Below are 20,828 nucleotides of genomic sequence, written 5' to 3'. Positions count from 1 at the left end.
GAGTACAAAGTGCTTTTAAAATAAGAACATAGAATTGTTCTGCAGCTGCCTCCAACCTCCCAATGTTCACTGCTATGTCACTGGCTCCCATAACATGTGATAGTGTCCTGGCATTTGTTTTTTAAATCCAACTACAGTAAGCACACTCTTCCCAAAAGAGATTCTGATATGGGAAGTGAGATAGATGGAGATAAAAATAGGCAGAAGATGACACCAAGAAACGTCAAGAGTGCATATACAGTAGGAGGGAAGTGCTCACATATACATTTACTGCTTGAATCTCATTCTCCATCCCAGTTTTCCGATCAAATTCAGGAGATGGGTTTTTAAATACTGTAATGGCTGACATGTATACAGCAGTTTGGCCTGAAGAGGGCACCTTAGCTGTATTCCAAAATATACTATTGTAGATGAAAACATATGGGCACAAATGATTAAAATCAGGCACAATGGTGAATCATCATATAACCAATAGTATTAAACTATTTCAATGGAAAATGGTCTTTAATCCAATGTTACATACATATTGCCATGGCTCTTTAGGAGTACTTCCCTGATCAGAAAAAAGACTCATTTGTGAGCTGAAGTACAATCAAGAACTGTATCAGCCATTTGTGGTAGAAAGGAAAGAAATAAGGAAAGTGAAAACCTGATGCAGATCCATTGCTGATTATCATCATATTGGCTCTTGTTTCTCAGCAGCTATGTGAAAAAGCTATGAAGCATGTGCTGGTCCAGTATATAGCTAGCTTAGAAGTTGAGAGCTGTGGTGTAGAGCAAGTAGCATTTTAAGGGTTAAAAGCTGTCTCCTTAAGAGATGGCTTTCTGGGAAATGTAGTTTTAGTTGTTACCTGGTTATATCTGTGTTCTAATTGGCCATTGGGAGGGTCTTTTATTACGAGACATCCTGTTATGTGCCAGTTTTATTATTTCTCCATGAATCCTAGCCACGAGGCTAGGAGCTCCCTAGAATGGGGAAAATGTAACCAAAGCAGCATGTGATCTTTATGAAGATGGAGGAAAATTATTCTCTTTTTACCTGCATAAATGAACAGAATATGAATAATGTGACAGATGTATCTTCAACAACTGTGAGTTAATGCTTAGAATTCCTGATCAATAAATATTCTGCATGTTACCATTTTGTGGAGTTATTCTATCTGGATAGTGGCTAGAGCCGTGGTAGCAAACCTATGGCACGTGTGCCACAGGGGGCACGCAGAGCCCTCTCTGTGGGCACATGCGCCCTCGGCCCAGTCCTAGGCCTTCAGCTGGGTTTTATAAAACCTTTTCGCTTTAGGCCTCCGCCGCTGTGTGCAAAAAAAAAAAGGTTCAATCAATCAATCAATTTCAACTTCTCGCAGGAAAAAAAAAGATCTCACAAAGTTGGAATTGATTGATTGAACTTTTTGGTCCCACCCAGTCTGCCGTTACCACCGCAGCCATGCCCACCCAATGGGCCACACCCACCCAATGGGGCACGCCCACCCGGCACCCGACGATACATAAGTGGGTTTTGGGTTGCAGTTTGGGCACTTGGTCTCTAAAAGGTTCGCCATCACTGGGCTAGAACAACCGCCTAAATTCCAGAATAAAGCACTCATTTGCATGCAGAGATCCTTATACATTTAGGAATACATTCATTTGCATCCTTTGTACACATAACAACAATCTTAACTGGGCTGAGGCATTGCTTTTAATAGGGTATCATGGCATAATACTTACATGTTCTGAAATCTCCCAAAATTGCCCACAGTAAAGAGAATTATGAGGAAAGGATATACCTATATTCTAAAAATAAAAGGAATATTTACATTTGACTCAGTTCCCTATAGACAAGTTGTCACCTTTAATTTGTCAGATGCATTCAATGAATAAAATAACAAGATGTTAAGAATATACTATGGTCATTTAAATCCAAATTCTTCTGGTAGGAGATTAAGAGGAACATGATTATCCACAGTTGCATCTTCATTAGTTCTCTGTCATTGGGTCGCCAATTTCTTACCTCACTTGATGAGAAATTTACTTTTAAAGAATGTAGAGGAAGAGCAGCTTTCTTTAAAGTTGTACCTGGAATATGAAGAACATACAGTATTTCTTTATTATACAGCTTTTTAAAAGACAACTTTTCCAGCTTGGAATTTTTCAAGAATATTGTGATTAATATATTATGAGGACAAGTGATAGAGGAACTGTGTTCTACAATTGCATGGTTTCAGTGAAGAATGTTAAATTAATCAACATCTATTTTATTGTATCATTTTCAAAATATACCATTTACTACATACATAAGTGAAGTGAAAAAATGGTCCAATAGTATAAATGATGAAGGTCTGTGCCCTAACAAATATATCCCACCTGTATACTATGGAACCTATAATACCAGCTTCTTCCTCAGGTTGAGCTATAGCAGTGGTGGCTTCTTGTTTATATAGTTGTAGCCCTTCAAAAAAAAATAGAGGGGGACAAGCAACTTTTGCTACTACATTCCACAATTTCTAATATTGTTGAATACACAATATGGATAATAATGTAATATATTTAGAACCGCAATGAAAAATGGAGCTAAGCAATTCATTATGCCTCTGATTACTTGGCACTTTTTTCTCTAACATTATTAGCCTGACATTTTTCTTCCCCAGCCAGATCCCAACAACCCAATAAATTTCCATTTTTACTGTTTTTAATTGTTTTCATTTAATTGTTTTAATTGTTTATTTAACCCTATTTCTTTTTTATTAAATTTTATTATCTTATCAGAATATAAAATACAAAAGAAAATAAAAAATAATGAAAACTATGGGAGGCAAAAGGGAAGACAAAAGAGTGTGAAGTAGAAGGGGAAATTGAAAAAAAAATTGACTTCTGTCTCTTTTTAGCACAGTAGAAGATAATAACATTATAGCCTCAACTTTTTGTTTTTACACAGTAATATATACTAGCTATTTATATAACGATGAACCTATCTGATCAGTAAAACCAACATCAAAGTTTCATTCCTTCCAGCACAAGCACAAAATCCAGAAGTAGCTCCTAAATGAAATCAGAATCAGATATATTCTTTTCTTTAAATAAAAAAAATCAATTTAACATATTCAATCCTATTTCTAAAAAGATCTATAGTTTCTTAAAAATTATCATGAAGATGTATATCCATTTTTTTGTGTGTTTGTCTTAGCATTTACATTTTGTTATATAATTTGCCACTATTTATACTTTTACAAACAATTTAACTTCCTAAAATGCAATTTGTACATAATTATCTTCCTAGATAGCTTCAATTCAAACACATATACTTTTTAGAAAAAAGTTTAAAAATTAATTAAAACAATTCAGAAATCTCTGAATTGCAAAACATAATAATGTTTTTGTTGAATTTGGCATCTCCTATTAGACTAGAGCAGTGATTCTCAGCCTTAGGGTCGGGACCCTATTTGGGGTCAAATGACCATTTCACGGGGGTCGTCAAAAAACGCAGTCCGCCATTTTTTCCCCCTTTTCCTTAGCTGTGCTACTCCCTTTTATTCTATTGGCTTTTGAAAACCAATAGAATAGAACTCTTGAATAGAGTCTAATTCTATTGGCTTTCAAAAGCCAATAGGAATTGTCCAGGCTGTCTCTGCCCTGCTAAGCCCGCCAAAAGTCCCAGTCTGCAAACAGTGCTGCACCAGTTGAGTAGTCTTCGACTTACGATCGGTTGAGTAGTCCGCGACTTACGACCGGTTGGGTGTCGCGGCATTAAAAAGGTTGAGAACCACTGGACTAGAGGATATGCCTCAGGCAATTTGTCTTTTCCATCATTCCCATTTTCATGGGTTGTACAATCAGCCACAAAACAGTAAATTTCCTCCATGCCCTTTATTTGTCTTACAAAATTCTTGAGTTGATGGCAGCCTATTTTGAATAATCTGTAAGTAAATGCTATGGCTTTAATTCATTAAAAAATATTTAATTTGAATGAAAAGAAAGTCTGTGGAGTATCAGTCTCCAGCTAAGATCTACTCTTTTGCTCAGTTCTCAATTATGTTAATATAAAGATAACTCTGTTTCTGCTATTTGTACCCCCCATTCCTTAAATAAAATTGCCACATACCATTTTGAACGCATATTTTCCAAAAGAAAGAGAAGGAGTGTATAACATACCCTGATTTCAAATCCGTGGCAACTGTTTAGTGAAGTACTGTCTGAGTTTGCCAAGCCAACCCTCTAAACATGTCACCATGGAAACTTGCTTTTGCATGGAGATGCAAGGAGTTATTTTGAGAAAGGGCTGCAATAATGCATTTCTTTTTCATTCTGTCCTTGACCACTATAAGGGTTGGATTACAGTTAAGGGGCTACAATAATCTCCATAATTTCCCAATTTCGGGGAAATCCTATTTTAAACGTCCTTTAGCCAGGTTAGAGAGGAGAAATATTACAGGAATGGCAAGCAGTGAACAGATTAGATGCTGGCAATATGATGAGTCAAAACCAGTGCTGAAAGAGTGCTGTTTAATGAAGTATAAAATTGTTTAATCTAGCATCTTTTTTTTTCTTTCTGGGCAGATGCTAGTTGACATTCAAATTACTCTCAGAGCCTTGGGCCTACCACTGATCAATACAGCTTTTCTAGTCAAAAGATAATAACTGAGGCTTATAGCAGAAATGTGTGTCCTGTATCAAATCATTATCAGGGTAAAGCATTTGATGTCAGATACAATGTTAAAATACAGAATCCCCACCTTTAACATTGCTTTACATACCAGCTGCACCCCTCTATCCACAGCTGTGCATATACTTGGATATGAATAGAATTTGCTGCATCATCAGGGATTTTGGTTTATCAGAAACTTCCTATGCTGAAGCAAATCTTCCTATGCTGAAGGGACCTAAGTGAATGGACCTGACTACCTTATGTGTCGCCATATATATAACCTGAGCTATATTCTACAGAAAGTGCTATTAGAAAGTGCAGTTACCAGCTTTTAAAACTGAACCTTGCTCTTATGTTTTAGCAGCTGCTTGAAACATAGGCATTACCTCAGTGTTTCTCAAAATTAATAACTTTAAGTTGTGTGGAGTTCATCCCCCAGAATTACCGAGCCAGCAATTTAAAAGCCACACATCTTAAAGTTGCAAAGGTTGAGAAATACCTCATTAGCTGATAAATAAAAGTTTTGTACTATTGACCAGGAAGCTGTATTTTTTTCCCCCAGAAGTAATGATTTAATGAAGACCAAGTAGCATCAACAATGTAGAAATAAATGTTTTTTGTTTCCTAAGTATCTAGAACTCTTCCATATATTTTTGCTACTTTTATTGTAATTTTATTGGATTTTTAAATAGTATATGTATTGGCAATTAAGAACAAAATTTACAGTTTCAATCTGAATCTTAGAGGAAAAATATATTAAAATTATGTTACCATTATATTTAAAATTAAATTTTATTTTAAAAACTATATTAAAAGCCAGGGCTTTTTTTCTCATAGAACGCCCAGAACGGAGTTCCGGCACCTTTTTTGGATGGAACCTTGGAGGGTAGGCAAGGCGGGTTGTATGATGTGTGTGAGTTCCGGCACCTTTTTTTTTTTTAGAAAAAAAGGACTGTTAAAAGCTATATTAAAAGCTATTTAATAAATTCACTAAAGAAAGACATTTTTTATATTTGGAGAAGAACTAGATGTAGTAGATCACTAAATATACCTTGGCCAATGGACCTCAATGGAAGGTGATACAATAAAGAAAATTGAACCGCCTGTTAAATGTGATTGGCAGGCATTTGGCAAGCTAAGCTTAATTTTCAAGAACAACCTCCCCCTATGTCTGAAGAGAAATGTTTTCAATCAGTGTGTGCTACCTGCCCTAACATAAGCCAGTGAAACATGGACACTAACCTCACAATCGATATAAAAGCTACAAGTGGTGCAAAGAGACATGGAAAGATACATGCTTGGCATCACAAGTCAAGATAGAAAGATCTGCACATGGATTAGAGAACAATTGAAAGTATATGACATCATCAAGAGAGAAAAGAATTGAAATGAAAATGGACTGGTCACATAGCAAGAAGAACTGATGGCAGGTGGACCAAGGCAGATCCCATGATAAAAAATGTCCATGAAAGAGATCTAAAACAAGATGGATCAACAACATCAGCAAGTATTGCCGGCCAAATTTGCAAAAGAAAGCTCAGGACCATATAGGTTGGGAAAATGTAGAGGAGGCCTTTATCCTGCAGTAGATAGACAAAGGCTAAAATGATGATGATGATGATGATGATGATGATGATGATGATGATGATGATTAAAATCTGTATTAATGCATTTCTATAGTGTATCACACTATAGAATTGCATTAATACAGATTTTAATCATCATCATCATCATCATCATCATTTTAGCCATTATCTATGGCTAAATAATAATAATAATAATAATAATAATAATAAAGTTGGAAGGGACATTGGAGGTCATCTAGTCCAACCCCCTGCTCAGGCAGAAAACCCTATACTATTTCGGACAAATGGCTGTCCAGTCTCTTCTTAAAAACTTCCAGTGATGGATCATTCACCACTTCTGGAGGCAGGTTGTTCCACTGGTTAATTGTTCTAACTGTCAGGAAGTTTCTCCTTAGTTCTAGGTTGCTTTTCTCCTTGATTAGTTTCCACCCATTGCTTCTTGTCCTAACTTCAGGCACCTTGGAAAATAGCTTGACTCCCTCTTCTTTGTGGCAGCCCCTGAGATATTGGAACACTGCTATCATGTCACCCCTTGTCCTTCTCTTCATTAGACTAGACATTCCCCAATTCTAGCAGCCTTTCCTTATATGCTTTAGCCTCCAGTCCCCTAATAATCTTTGTTGCTCTTCTCTATATTCTTTATAGAGTCTCAACATCTTTTGAGACTCTAGAAAGAGTACAGAGAAGAGTTATGTGCAATCCATGTCTAAACATTAGTTTTTCTTCTACACTTCATGTTATAGCACAATCATGGTGCAATTTAGGAAAAAAAACAACTTTTCTTGGCTAGTGAGCAATACTAGTTTATTATACATCTTTTCATAAAATAATTGCCATTATGATGGAATTCCTTATTCACAAAATGGCTGCATCGATTGATAGTCAGTCAGAAATCTTCAAATTTCTCACAAGGAAAATTGGTAAGACTGCTCCCTGGTCTTTATTCCCAGTGCACTTCTATGAATTGGTACATTTGTGGTTTTAAAAGGTGCTATCATTTTTACCTGAGATCCCTTCTAAGCTACTGGCAGCAGTGGCTAAGCTTCATGTTTTTCTATAAATTGAGATTATTTTAAATTATTTTTCTTATTTCCATTATGAAGAGACTTTGAGCCTTTCTTTAAAAAATGGAAAATAAATAGCAAATGCACATGCCAAATGTGCTAAGAAGTAAGATCTGGATTGCTGTTCACAATTGTATTTCAGCTTTGAGAAAGAAATTTATTAACTAGTAAGCCCCCTTACATTTCATCTGATATCTTTCCTGACTAAAAACACATTATTAACATATTAATGGCATCAAAGTAATGTGTTCTTTGTAAGAATATAAAACAATTTACAAAAAATAGAAAAAAAATCTTAATATTTGTACTTAAGGTGTAAATATGCACAGACATTCAAAACATTGTAAATGAAAAACGCTTATATAAAGTGATCCTAAAAGTAAGCTCTATACGAATTGAAATCTGGATATATCACAAATATTCCTGTTGACGTGTAGGTTATTTAGTTGAAATATTAGCAGGTATCCAGAAGAAATTAGTCAGTGATGTACTAAAATTACTAAATAGATTAAATGCTGATGTAACCAGAGATTGTGTCAACATTTTAAATGAGCATTTATAACAAATCTTAGGGTACACAGTATCCTTTCTCAGACACAAAATGTGGGGCAGGGAGGGGAGAGGAACATTAACACTGCAGTCCTTTACACAACTACAAGCCTCACTAACAAGAAGTTTTATTTTGCATAGCTAGTCATAGGATTGCACTGACTGACAGGCAATTTTATTGACAACTGGTGGCATGCTACAGCTGCTAAAAAAGAGCATATTAGAAAATGCCCCAAGTTCTATAATGTCTGTTTGCAGTACCTCTCCTGAACAGTTATTGCAGGCTCCAATAGAAATATAGAAACATAAAAAAAGTGTCGGCAGAAAAAGACCTAGTGGTTCATCAAGTCTGCCCTTTGAGTTTATTTGTTTTTTTTTAATTAATTTATTATTATTTTATTATTTTATTTTTTGTTTTATTTTTATCGCATGATGTGTATCCGAAAACATGTTTAAACTCAGTTACTGATGATTGACTCACTACTTCTGCTGGAAGTTGGTTCCAAGTTTCCACTATTCTTTCTGTAAAGTAACACTTTCTAATATTACTTTTGAACTTTGCTCCTGTCAGTTTGAGGTTATACCCTGGTGTTCTTTGTTTTTGCTTAATATTGAAAATACTGCCTTCCAGAATGTTTTTCACACTCTAATATATTTAAAGATTTTAGTCATGTCACCCCTTTCCCTTCTGTTCTCCAGGCTATACATATTCAGTTCCTCCAATCTCTCCTGATATGTATATCATATCTCATGATATGTATATCAGGATATCATATATTTATGAGATCCTCATAAAGTTTTAGTTGTCTGCAGATATAAGTGTAATAAAATAAAATAATTAGTTGATGTTAATAAAAATGTATAATTAAATCAATAATGATTTAGTTCGACATATTATTTCCTTCCCATCTATACTGAGAATTTATTTTTCTTTAAAACAAATACAGTATATTTCCCATTGCCACTTGTTAAATAAAACATTCTTATTTCTAAAATTAATTAATACCCTTCCCACCTATGAAATAATAGCTTTTTCTTTACTCTTCTATGAAAGTTGCTGGCTAGTTGATCACTGAGCATGCTCTGTGATATTCTGTATTCATATTCAGGAGGCAGAAACCAGGAAATAGCCAAAGAAAGAATCCTCATCTGGCCACACAACCATCCCCCACCTCCCCATCCCACCCCCACAACCACCCCCACTTCTCCCTCCCTCACTTTGCAGGGGTTGTGTGTATCTATGATGTAGTGAGTCATGAGACAGACTTGATTTGATCTTACCTTCTCAGTCAGGTCATAATATGCACACTTACTATATGTGTCCTTTCATGCATGTTTAAACACAGTAATTAGTAATTAAAATCACAAATACAAGCAACAACAATTGCTTTTTCCCACAGTTTTTCACAAAAGATATATTTGCTGTGAAATAGGATCAGTAAACATTGAATTATACAGAATGCATATTTCATTTTAGATATCAATAATGCTTTGGACTAGGGATGTTGATGTGTAGTAAGCCAGAGAAGGTGCACACTGGGAGAAATGTTTATGTAAAGAAAGTTAGAATAACACTTTACCCATATGAATTTAGCCAAAATTCTCTTCTTCTTTAAAAGAAATTTCAAAAAGTAATTTAATTTTTATCCAGCTAAATGGGAACTGGTTAAAATATGAGAAATTGTGTGTGTATGTGTGTGTGTGCGTGTGTGGTGTGTGTAATACAATCCTAGTTTCAACATTAATTATAGAAATATAATTGCATGTGTCAAATTACTTTTGATTTATATACTCTACAAATGATCAACATAAGTCATTTCCACATGATTAAGCAAAAAATAATTACAGAAGAATGAATTTTCTTCTATGTCATAAATGTCTAATGTGGGGGTAACAATACCTAGATTACAGATTACTTGTAGTTGCAAATAAATACATTTCTTGTGGTTTATTTTTTTATCTCATTTTAACCATGTAATATAAGGAGAGGAATAAAGTTTCAGAAAGAGAGTAAAGAATAAAGCCATAACAGTTATAGAATTCCTAAAAATATTTGGCTAGCCAAGATAAATGGAAAGGAAATATTTGTATTTTTTCCTCAATGCAACATTGATTTTACCTCAAAACCTCACCTTATTTCAGCCAGTTATTCTTGGTTTTTCTCCATTATTGTTCTCTCTTTGACATCATCCTTTGAAAGTGAAAGTGAAGCAACTTGTGGTAGTACTTTACAATGTAATTTTGAATAGTCATTAAAGGGCAGGGCAGCTGGTATAATCCCTTGATTGTATGAATGCTTCCCCAATGAACGGAACCTTTTGCAGAAAGATTGTGAAAATTGATTGGCTGAATCTGAGCAAATGGAACTGAAGAATGGTAAAAATGTAGGCCTGCAAATGTCTGACATTGCAGAAGAATTCTGAGTATTAAGTTCAACTCTGAAATCTTTAATATAAGACAAGGCTTGACTATTCAGTTGAGCATATTCGAACATCAGTTTATTTTTTGTAATTTGACCAACACGATCTAAGATACTTAAGTTTTTCTCATCTTCAGAACAAATTATATTTTCTTTCTGATTCGTAAAAGATGAAGACTTGGCATCAGTTGTTATTTGAACATTATATTGATTTGCATGATGGCCAAGAAAATTCTTTGACCTTGGGGTTATGTCACTGTGTTCATTTTGCAACTGGGGGTGTTTTTTAAATTGAGCTATATCGTTGCTCATTTCATTTCCAGTCCCTTTATCTTTGAAAGGCTTGTTTTTAGAATCATAACCGATCTTTAAAGAAGCAACTTGAGTAACACAATGTTCTAAAAGCTGCATTGGGTTAGTATTATTCTCCTTTGAAGTCTCACTAATGGGAACTTGAGAATGACTGAAGCTCAATGGCTCCGTTGGATCCTTACATTCAACAGACCAGGATTCATTCTTTGATTCACTGTCATCTTCAGGCTCTAGTGAATCTGGAGAAGTTGCGGCAGTCATGTAAGAAGAACATGATTCTGCATCATGATTATCCATAACAATGTGGCAAACTGAATCTTCATTTGAGACCTCTAATGGCAGAGATTCAATACTAATATCTGTACATTCTTCTGAGAGAAACACCTTCATTTCAGATGAATTTACCAATAGATCATCCCAACTATCCTCTACTCTTTGTCTGTCACCTGGTATGCCATTGTTAATTATGAGCTCGGACATGGCATTCACATTTTCTTCTCTTTCTAGAAAGCTACATGAATGGATATCCTTTTGATCATGTTCAATTTTTTCTACTGAATATATCTGGATTTCACTTTTGCTATCAGTTGAAGATGCCCCTGGATTGCTTTTATTTTCCTTAAAATCTGGGATGCATTGAGACACTGACTCATCATCTTTTCTCATCTTTGTCTGAGGATTGTTAGGAAATTCTTGGGGGGAAAACAGTCCTGGCTTTTTTCGCAGCCAATTGATAATCCCCATGGTCAGGGAAAGTTCAGTATCACATAGCTTAAGCAAGCATTCTTTGCCCTTCCATGTGCTGTGAAGGAATCCCTGACTGATTATGTCAATGGTTGGCTGGGAAGCCATATTTTCTTCTGACCCTACATGAAAGCTGTAAATTGATAAAGGTATCTCAACTGCCTTTTCTGAAATGCTTTCAGAGAAGCATAAATCATCATCTAGAACTGGGCTGATTTGATCTTCATTAGGATCATAGAATAGTTCATATAGGGCATCTCCACTATAACTGTCTCTTGGAAACTGGGTTGGTGTTCCAGGGGATTGAACCTCCCTTATTTCATCATCATGCCCAGGAGTAAATGAATCATAGTATCCTTCATCACTGGTGGACATAGATTCCTGGTTGTCACTCTTTGGGGTCCCCGTATCTATGGAACTGTCTTTAGAAGAGTCAGGAGAAGAAAGCAAGTCAGCCACTGAGCCTTTGGCTTCTTTCTTTGCTTTTTCCAACTCACTGCTAGGTATTTTTAGCAAACTCCTATCAAACAGTGTCTTCTGGTGCAATTGCACAGATTTGTTGATGTTGTCCCAAAGTTTTGAAAAATCAGCTGCTTCATTTTGAGCTGGGGAAGCAAGCTGCTCTACTCCACCTTGAAAGGAACCCATGGCAGGATTCTCTTTTTGGTGAGATTGTCTAAACAAAATTTCTTTGCTGACCTCCAATTCCATATGAGCAGAACTTTCATCTGCAAAGATTTCTCCACATCCTGTGAGAGAATCAAAGCTTTTCAGGGAAGCAACATCTTCACACAAAGTACTTGAATATTCATATGAAGACTCAGACTGAAGCTCACAATCAGATAAGTCTTGTGCCAAGAAATCGGTAGAAAAGGTTTCACCAGCTTTGAATAAATATTTACCAAACTTTCCTGCCAATTCTGACTTGTAGCCTGGAAATGCCCTTTTTTGCTTTTCTGAAAACAAGGCAACATTCTCAGGCTTATTTTTTTTAATATGAAAGATATCTCGAAAACCTTTTTTGGACCGTTTCAGGGAAATTCTCTTCCTAGGTATACTTTTGGCAACAGCTGGCACAAAGGGCATTTGGGGTACAAAGTTGCGGTAATCAATCATCTGTTGAGGGCTGTTCAAAAAATGGCTTGAGTTGACCACAGATTCTTTCTTGCCACTAGAATATTGGGTGTTTCCAAGCCCAGAAAAGCTGGCACTGTTGACGAGTCTCCTGTTGCTTTTTTCAGAAGCTAAAACGTCCTCTTCAGAATTTTCATTAGTGTAACTGCATGGTTCAATTTTATTTATTCCTCCTAGAACACAGTCATGGGTTTTGCTTTTCCTAACAGGTTTGTAGAAAGATTGGGGTAGCAGCAGTATACTCTCACTAGAGCCAGTTTTTGTTAATCTGGAAAAACTGCCATTTTTATCTGCAGAAAAAGTTGCTTTTTGAATTTCAACATCAGGCTTGCTCTTCTCTTTTATGTCTGCTTTGACATTATCCTTTTCTCTAGGATTTAAGTGCACTAAAGGTAGCTTTTCATGAGTCAGATGCATGCCAGATTTTATGAATGTTTTTCCTCTTTTGAACTCCATCACAGCTGGCCCTATAAACAGAAAAATAGAATAAAACTTAAAGGGTATCTACCACATTACCTCTGATGGAAACATAACAACATTACTTATCTGTGATATTTTATCTACAATGGGAGTTTCAGATTTATACAAACAAACCTGTTTAAGTAAAGAAGTGAAATACTTAAATTCCTCAAGCAGAACTAAGTAAAATAAAATATGCCCTTTCCTTTGTCCTCACATCCAGAATGTCAAGGGTTTAGGAAGAACAATTGTTCATACATTATTTCCAAATCCAATCCAGATATTCATAGTGACTTGGCAGGATCAAGTGGAATTGACCAAGTGGAATTAGTGTTTCTCCCAACTCTCTTGTCTCTACAGATATATTTACTACATACTTTAAAATTTATGATTGTAATATTTCAGTGTTGCTTTGTAGACCACCCGAGGTTTTTTGTGCAATGTATTTCCATCAGTGCAGCATGCTAGACTCAACAAAGGTTGTCAGGTCACTAAACTCTTAAATATGTCGTTTTTAAAAGTTCATATTAGCCACCCATTAATGATCCAAAATCCCTTCTATTCCAGCATGACTTTCTCAAAACAGATGGCTACTCTAGCTGAAATATGTTCTTGTGAATAGCACTGCTTTGAGACTAGCTTTTTTTTAGAGTAGTTAGGCACATATATAAATGTACATTAGCTATTATCTATGAAAATTCATTTCATTTTTGGAAACCATAAGTCCACAATTTTCATCTTAATTCACAATATGTTAGGCTAAAGGTAAGTATTGGATTCAATCGGATTTATGCTTATGCTTAGATAATTCCCTTTGAAATCTTTAGTGATTTCAAATTCAAATTACAGTAGTAATTGTGAGTTTGTAATTGTGATTCCAATCATTCCCATTGATTTCAACTAAACAAATGAATACCTGTGGTTGTTATTTATTGTAAGTTTAATACATACTACAATTCAATACAATGTTTTCTGTAGACGCTTCTCTCTACCGGAACAGCTTATTTCCTGAAGTATGGATACCTCCTTCCCCTTGGCTCTTCCACAGGTCCCTCAGATATGCTTTATATTAAGTGATGTCATTTTATATATTTCTACAATTCCTTAGCTTTGCATTCTTAGTTTTTTCAATCAAATAAAGGGGTGGTATATTTGGGTATGTGTGCATGTTTTCTAAACAAACTTTATCAATACAACTTCCCACACATTTAAAAAGAATCCTTCTTCCATGAAGCAGAAGTTCTTTTTCATTTCATTGGTCCTCTTATCATTTTCCTCTCTTTGGTAAAACAATATTTTCATTTCAACTGCTATAGGACAAGCCCCTGATTTTCTCACAGATGGATCAAAACATCTGACTCTCCTTTGGATCATTTTCAGACTAGAGCAGAATGTCCATTAAAAAACAATTCTTTAAACTGTTAACCTTTCATGTTTGCACATGAAAAGTATTAATCTTTTTAGAATGTAAAAAGATTCAAGCAATTGTTTAATTAAATGAATGTGGTTATGTAGTTTGGAAAAAGCCCTTTTGTTGCAACATCTTCACTTCTCTCCTTGAAAAATAAGATACATAATAGTATCACCTATGCTGCTTTTCCCCACTTTTCTTTCCTTACATGCATGGCACTATTCCTAGATAATCAGCACAATGGATAGTACCTTATCTGGTACTCTGACCAGCCATCTGAAGAAGAGTTGCAGTAAATTACTCATTTGCTGCAATTGTGAAAATGGCCAGTTGGAAAGGAACTGTACACTGGAATGTGGGGGAGGGATTAATTGATTTCACATCACGATGCCTCTTGTGTGAAAATTCTGCACCAATTATTTATAAAGGTCTCTGCCTTCCTCCCCCATGTCTAAAGCTGAGGGATGTGTTGTTCTTGTTTTCCTTCACACCTTAAGGAACGCTTGCATGGCATGCGACATATAATATAGCATCCAATCACTAGATTGTCTCCAGAGGGAAAAGCCTCCCCTCCGCCCCACAACACACATATACACAAATACTTGTTTGCATTCACCTAAGAGAAAATCAGCATTTCGTTACTGGTTATATATAGCAATCTGTTGTACAAGGACACTAAGTATTTATCCTACCAGATCTCATAATTTTGCTGTTTAGTTTCTACACAAAGAATGTGTGCGTGTTGAAAATATGAAAAAGGAACTGTGGCAAGCAATTCATTCAAAATAATCCTAAACACTCTAGCACTGACAAAGAAAAATAAATACACCACACCCCTGCACCAAAATGTAGCAACCCAGTAAGGCAACAAAAGATCACACTCACCATGTCTTATTATGCCAGCTGCAGAAGTCCTTATTACTACATCCTTTTTACTGAGGCTGTTGTGTCTTTATATAGAAGCTCATGAAATATATTCAAGACTCGTAAGAGCTGATTTCTTCCCTTTACTGGGATTTGCTCCTCCCTCTCTCTTTTTTCCCTCCCTCTCTCTTCTTCTTCCTTCTTTTAACCAATCTTTCAGTCTCTTCAGGTATTAGATGTCATTCTGTGCATGGATTTCAAATTTTTACATGTAGCCAATTTTAGAACAGTGAGGTTTTTACAAGCCATCTGTGTAGTAGCTGATGACTACTGAGTGCTATAATAAAATATATTTTTGTTCTCTGAAAATTACATGCACACACACGTTTACACATGGTTTGTAAGACTGGTTTTCAAAGGCAATAAATAATAGTGTTTTAATATATATCATTAACTGATGTGCTTTAAGGATAATAGCTTGTTGTTAATTATGTCCCTTGTTAAGATGTGCTACAATCTGCTGATTAGGGATTTTTTTTAAAAAAAATGCTATCGTTTATACAAAAAGCATATATAATACAAGAAATCTAATATCAGACATGACATGGACTAAACTGTATGCAACTATCAATAATGCTTGTTTATTTTTGTGAATTCTGAAACTTTAAGAGGGGGTAGGCGTACTTTTTTATATTAAAATAACTATATGTTTACTAGTTTAATAAGATTCAAATTGTCATTAACCTGAAACAAACTATTCCACATAATTTAAAAGTATTGTCAAACGTTTAAGGGCATAGTTCAGATATGCACAAAACTGCTTCCTGATACATAATCTGTATAGGCATAAATATTGCTCAAATCACAGGGAGTTAAGTACCATAAATACATGTTTTTATAATAATTCTTTCTAGAATTAATTACAGTGATTTTTTCATCTTGAATTAGCAAAAGTGTTTTGACCACAGAGGCCATTTATAAATGTAGCTGAAAAGATATTTAAATACAGTACCCATTGCTCAAAAGCCAGGCACATATGAATAGGAAGGATTTACAGAGGCCGGCACTGAGATGCTAATCTGTTGGGCACATAAACCTTAATATTTCTTAATATCAGGAACTCATAAAACTACTTAACATAAATTAAATGAACAGAATTGCATGAGTACGTGGATATTAGACTTTAAATAAAGCAGTTACAACTTATGTTTGCATTTGGAACTGAAAACAGAACAATAACCCTCATTCTTGTTTACATTTTGTACCAATTTACTTTAGAAATTCACCCAGGTCAGCATAATCTCTTATGGAAGCAAAATATCTTTCTAATTAAATAGCCAGACTACCGGCAGCAAAATGAAAGATAGAAAGTATTTTTAAAAATGGACTGAACATAATTGTGAAATTGGTAAGATAGTTCTTTTTCTAGTAATATAATAGCTCCAAAATAGCTATAGGCCAATTTACAGGGGGACAATCATGGGGTAATGGAACAAAATCAAGCTGCAGCTTTGCAAATAATTTTTTCATTTGAAAACATTTCTGTTCAATAGTTACTGTAGCCTGAGAGGGTGTCCCCAGCCCCCTTTGCTGCAAAATCAATAGTATGTCCTCATTTTCTCTTAAGTGACACAAAGGAAAAAAAAAGATCCAATAAAGGCTTTGGGGAGGGCCATACTGATGGGTTGCCTCATCTTTGAAAAACTGTTGGAATCCTCTACTTCTATTTTATGGCTATCCTAACTCATGCTAGCTAATAAGACTCACATATCACACAGCTCTTGCACTTGCCCACCATGTAACATGAGCCAGCAACCTCTTTTTTTCTGCCACATTCAATCCAAAGCTGAAGCAACTTGCAGATATTCCTCATAGTTCAGGGTTAAAGTTGTGTTTTTCTCTTAAGGAGATAACAACACTTTTGCTGTAGATGCATTTTGATGTGTTTCCAGTTTCTTCAAAATTCCTGTATGTGTCAAGTCTCCAGGCTGCTCCCCAACTTAAAGACATTGATCAGCCAGAATAGCTGCTGACCAGGGATGGTGGTAAGAGGTTGCATGGAAAAGTAAGACTCAACTCCCTCTCTCTGCTTTATAATACAACTTGCCTCCTACTTCTCAGCTGCTTGTTGGTCAGCAATTTTAGGATTATTTCAGAATATAAAGATTTAATCCTATAGCCCAGTGGTTCTCAACCTGTGGGTCGCGACCCCATTTGGGGTCGAACGACCATTTCACGGGGGTCGCCAAACAACGCAGTCCGCCATTTTTTCCCCTTTTCCTTAGCTGTGCTACTCCCTTTTATTCTATTGGCTTTTGAAAGCCAATAGAATAGACTCTCTTGAATAGAGTCTAATTCTATTGGCTTTCAAAAGCCAATAGGAATTGTCCAGGCTGTCTCTGCCCTGCTGAGCCCGCCAAAAGTCCCATTCTGCAAATGGTGCTGCAAGTTGTCTGCAGCGAAGGCGAGCTGTCTGGAAGTTTTCACCCCTCCCTGCTGAGCAACTACTAAAAATGTAAGTAAAAGAGGGCCAGGGATGGGAGGTGGGAGGCCAGCGGGCGCAGGGAGGGTTGCTGGCGCACGTGGGGCCCGGCGGGTACCTTACCTCCCTTGGGCTGAGCCAGCTGGTGGCCCAGCCGGTGGTCGGCCTACTCCATATCTGCTGCTTGCCAGCTACCCCTCGGCTGGTGCAGGGGGCGGCACCATGCATGCGCAGCGCTCCCGGGTAGAGAAAGTCCTCGACTTACAACCGGTTGGCGGTCGCGGCATTAAAAAGGTTGAGAACCACTGCTCTAGCCATACTTGTCTCCCTCCAAGGCTCAGACCCATTCTGCATTAAGGATTGGTAGATGTTTTCCCACAGCTTGTGATGTTTGGTTAGAAGAAAGGGAAACAAGGCCAGGGGAATCCACCCATCTGGGTCAATGTGTCCATTGATCAGCATTGTTTGCCAGCATCATACCTAGGGAAGGATGAGATTCGTCAATCAGGGCAGCAGACTTTTTTCTGCCAGTATTTTTTTCTACCAAAGACTTATAAATAGTATTTTAATAGAACATCCCAGAGGATAATGATAAAATTAGTAATGAGTTTCTTAAAAATGAAAGGAAAAAATGAAAAGCTCAAACATTAAATATAAGCTTTATTAACACTATGGAAATAAAGAATAAAAACTCACAAATACTTAATAAATAGTAAAGTTCAATTTCTTTGTCCTCCCCCCCCAAAAATAATGCATTGCACTTATGAAAAAGAAAGCAATAACTTCATTGAAACGGTCACCTTATCTCTCTCACAAATACTATCGAAAATTCATCTTGTTAGTACTGCAAGTTAAGTTTGTATTCTATATTATGCAAAATGAAGCCAATCTCAGTTAGAACATGTGCAGAAGATGGACCTTTCAGTGGACTGAATGAGGCATTTTGTCCCTACTCCTAGTCTTACAAAAAAAATTTTAAAAAACCATCATACTATTATAGTATATAACATTAAATATAGGCTAATAAGTTCATAGCGGTCATTAATTCATTTTTTGTAACAAAATACTTTTCTCTCTCTACAACATCAAGACTCCAGAAAAGCTGTGGGAATTAGCTTTGTTTAGTCTAGCAAAGAGAAGGACTAGGGATGGTATGATAGCAGCCTTCCAATCCTTGAAGGGCTGTCACAGAGAAGACTGGTTAATCTATTCTCCAAAGCAAAGCACTTGAGGGTAGGATAAGAAGTAATGGATGGGAGATTATCAAAAAGAGATCCAACATAGTATTAAGAAAAATTTTCCTGACAATGAGAACAATTAACCAATAGAATGACTTGCCTTCAGAAGTTCTGGGTGCTTTGTCACTGGAATATTTCAAGAAGAAATTGGACAACCATTTGTCTGGAATGGTATAGGGCTATGGTGGCGAACCTATGGCACGTGTGCCACAGGTGGCACGCAGAGCCCTCTCAGTGGGCACGCACGCCGTCGCCCCAGTCCTAGGCCTTCAGCTAGGTTTTATAAAACCTTTTCGCTTTAGGTCTCCACCGCCGTGTGCAAAAAAAAAAAGTTCAATCAATCAATCAATTTCAACTTCTCATGGGGAAAAAAAGATCGTGCAAAATTGGAATTGATTGATTGAACTTTTTAGTCCCACCCAGTCTGCCATTCACCACAGCCAGGCCCATCCAATGGGCCACACCAACCCAATGGGCCACACCAAACCAATGGGCCCAACCCACCTGGCACCCGACGATACATAAGAGGGTTTTGGGCTGCAGTTTGGGCACTCGGTCTCTAAAAGTTCGCCATCACTGGTATAGGTTCTCCTGCTCAAGAAGGGGATTGGATTAGAAGGTCCCTTCCAACTCTGTTATTCTGTTCTTATGAAAGAGACTCCATTGTGTTTCTTATTAGAAAACACATTATCTGTCTGTAAGATTGGTGACAAATCTCAGACAGGAAATCACAACCCTGAAGCCTTCTCCCTTGTATGGAGTTTCCTCATCTGCTGGTTAGGATGACTGAGACAATCTGACTCATCAGCTTTGCAGATCACAATACGGAAGCCATTTCAGATGACAACATATGAACCTGAATTCATTTGTTTTTTATGTAAATGCTATTATTCTAATTTTCTTTTCAGTCACTGAAAGCTCCTTGCCACAATGCTTCTCAATTACAAATCATAAAAGCCCAGCCTCTTCAGTTCAGCTCACTTCTTCAGGTATTGTCATTTGATTAAGGTCTTGATATTTCAGGATGGCCCTGATATCTTACCAACCACAGCTACCACCCACAGTGCCCATTGCCCGTAGTTTCGAGCCCAAACCCAGTCGCCAACTTGCAAGCTCCGCAGTGGCTTGGGCTGTGCTGATTCTGAGGCAACTCAGTCTGGATGCAGACGATCCAGTTTAGTGATTAAACGACAGCCCTATCTTAATTCTGCTGGACTTCTGCCTGTGGAAGTGCAGGGAGTCGTGCATTGGCACAGTAAAAAATCTGCCAACTGATGCTACCAGTTGCCGGTTACGATCTTCTTTAAGGATTCTTTGGTTGTCCGGACCATGCGTTCTGCTTGGCCGTTAGAGGCCGGGTGAAAGGGGGGCAAAGTGGCGTGCCTGATCATATTACCCCTTAAAAAGGACTGGAATTCTGCAGCAGTAAACTGAGCCCCATTGTCTGAGACTATCACATTGGGTAACCTGTGCATTGCAAAGATCCTGCGCAGTTCCTGGATGGTCCTGGCAGTAGTTATAGTTGGAACAGGTGCAACCTCTAACCACTTAGAGTGACTGTCCACCACAATGAGGAACAGCTGTCCCTGAAAGGGTCCCACAAAATCAATGTGGATTCTTGACCACGGGGATTGTGTGGTTTCCCATTGTTGGACTGGGGCTTGAGACATTTCTGGCCTGGATTGCTGGCAAATGTAGCAATGTACTTGGGCCGCTATATCTTTATCCAACTCTAGCCACCATAGGTAGCTTCTCGCGAGTGCCTTCATCCAGACTATTCCCGGATGTCCCTCATGCAGAGACTCCAATACTCTGGGTCTCAAGAAGTTCGGGACTATGACCCGACTCCCCCACAGAATGCAGCCCTTGTGAGCTGAGAGTTCATCTTTCCTCCTGCTGAAGCTCTGAAAATCAGGCCCCAGACTCC

At 37.0% G+C, this 20,828-nt stretch overlaps 1 protein-coding gene across 1 annotated transcript; it reads right to left on the bottom strand.

Moving 5' to 3' along the window:
- Positions 1-1,501: 1,501 nt before the first annotated feature.
- Positions 1,502-15,326, bottom strand: AMER3 (APC membrane recruitment protein 3). Its single transcript, XM_039357045.1, has 3 exons — positions 15,203-15,326; positions 9,971-12,914; positions 1,502-2,073 (listed from the first exon to the last, which is right to left on the bottom strand). The coding sequence occupies exon 2, from the start codon at positions 12,901-12,903 to the stop codon at positions 9,985-9,987; it is 2,919 nt and encodes a 972-aa protein (XP_039212979.1). The 5' UTR covers positions 12,904-12,914; positions 15,203-15,326; the 3' UTR covers positions 1,502-2,073; positions 9,971-9,984.
- Between the last annotated feature and the right edge of the window lie 5,502 nt (positions 15,327-20,828).

The sequence above is a fragment of the Crotalus tigris genome, unplaced genomic scaffold (assembly GCF_016545835.1).
Source record: "Crotalus tigris isolate CLP2741 ecotype Arizona unplaced genomic scaffold, ASM1654583v1 scf7180000018862.1388955, whole genome shotgun sequence".
NCBI classification, from domain to species: Eukaryota; Metazoa; Chordata; class Lepidosauria; order Squamata; family Viperidae; genus Crotalus; species Crotalus tigris.
Note: the sequence above shows the minus strand (reverse complement) of the source record. Positions and strands in the feature narration are given on the sequence as shown.

Coding starts and splice junctions, on each gene's coding strand:
- AMER3 (XM_039357045.1), bottom strand. CDS start 12,903: ATGGAGTTCAAAAGAGGAAAAACATTCATAAAATCTGGCATGCATCTG.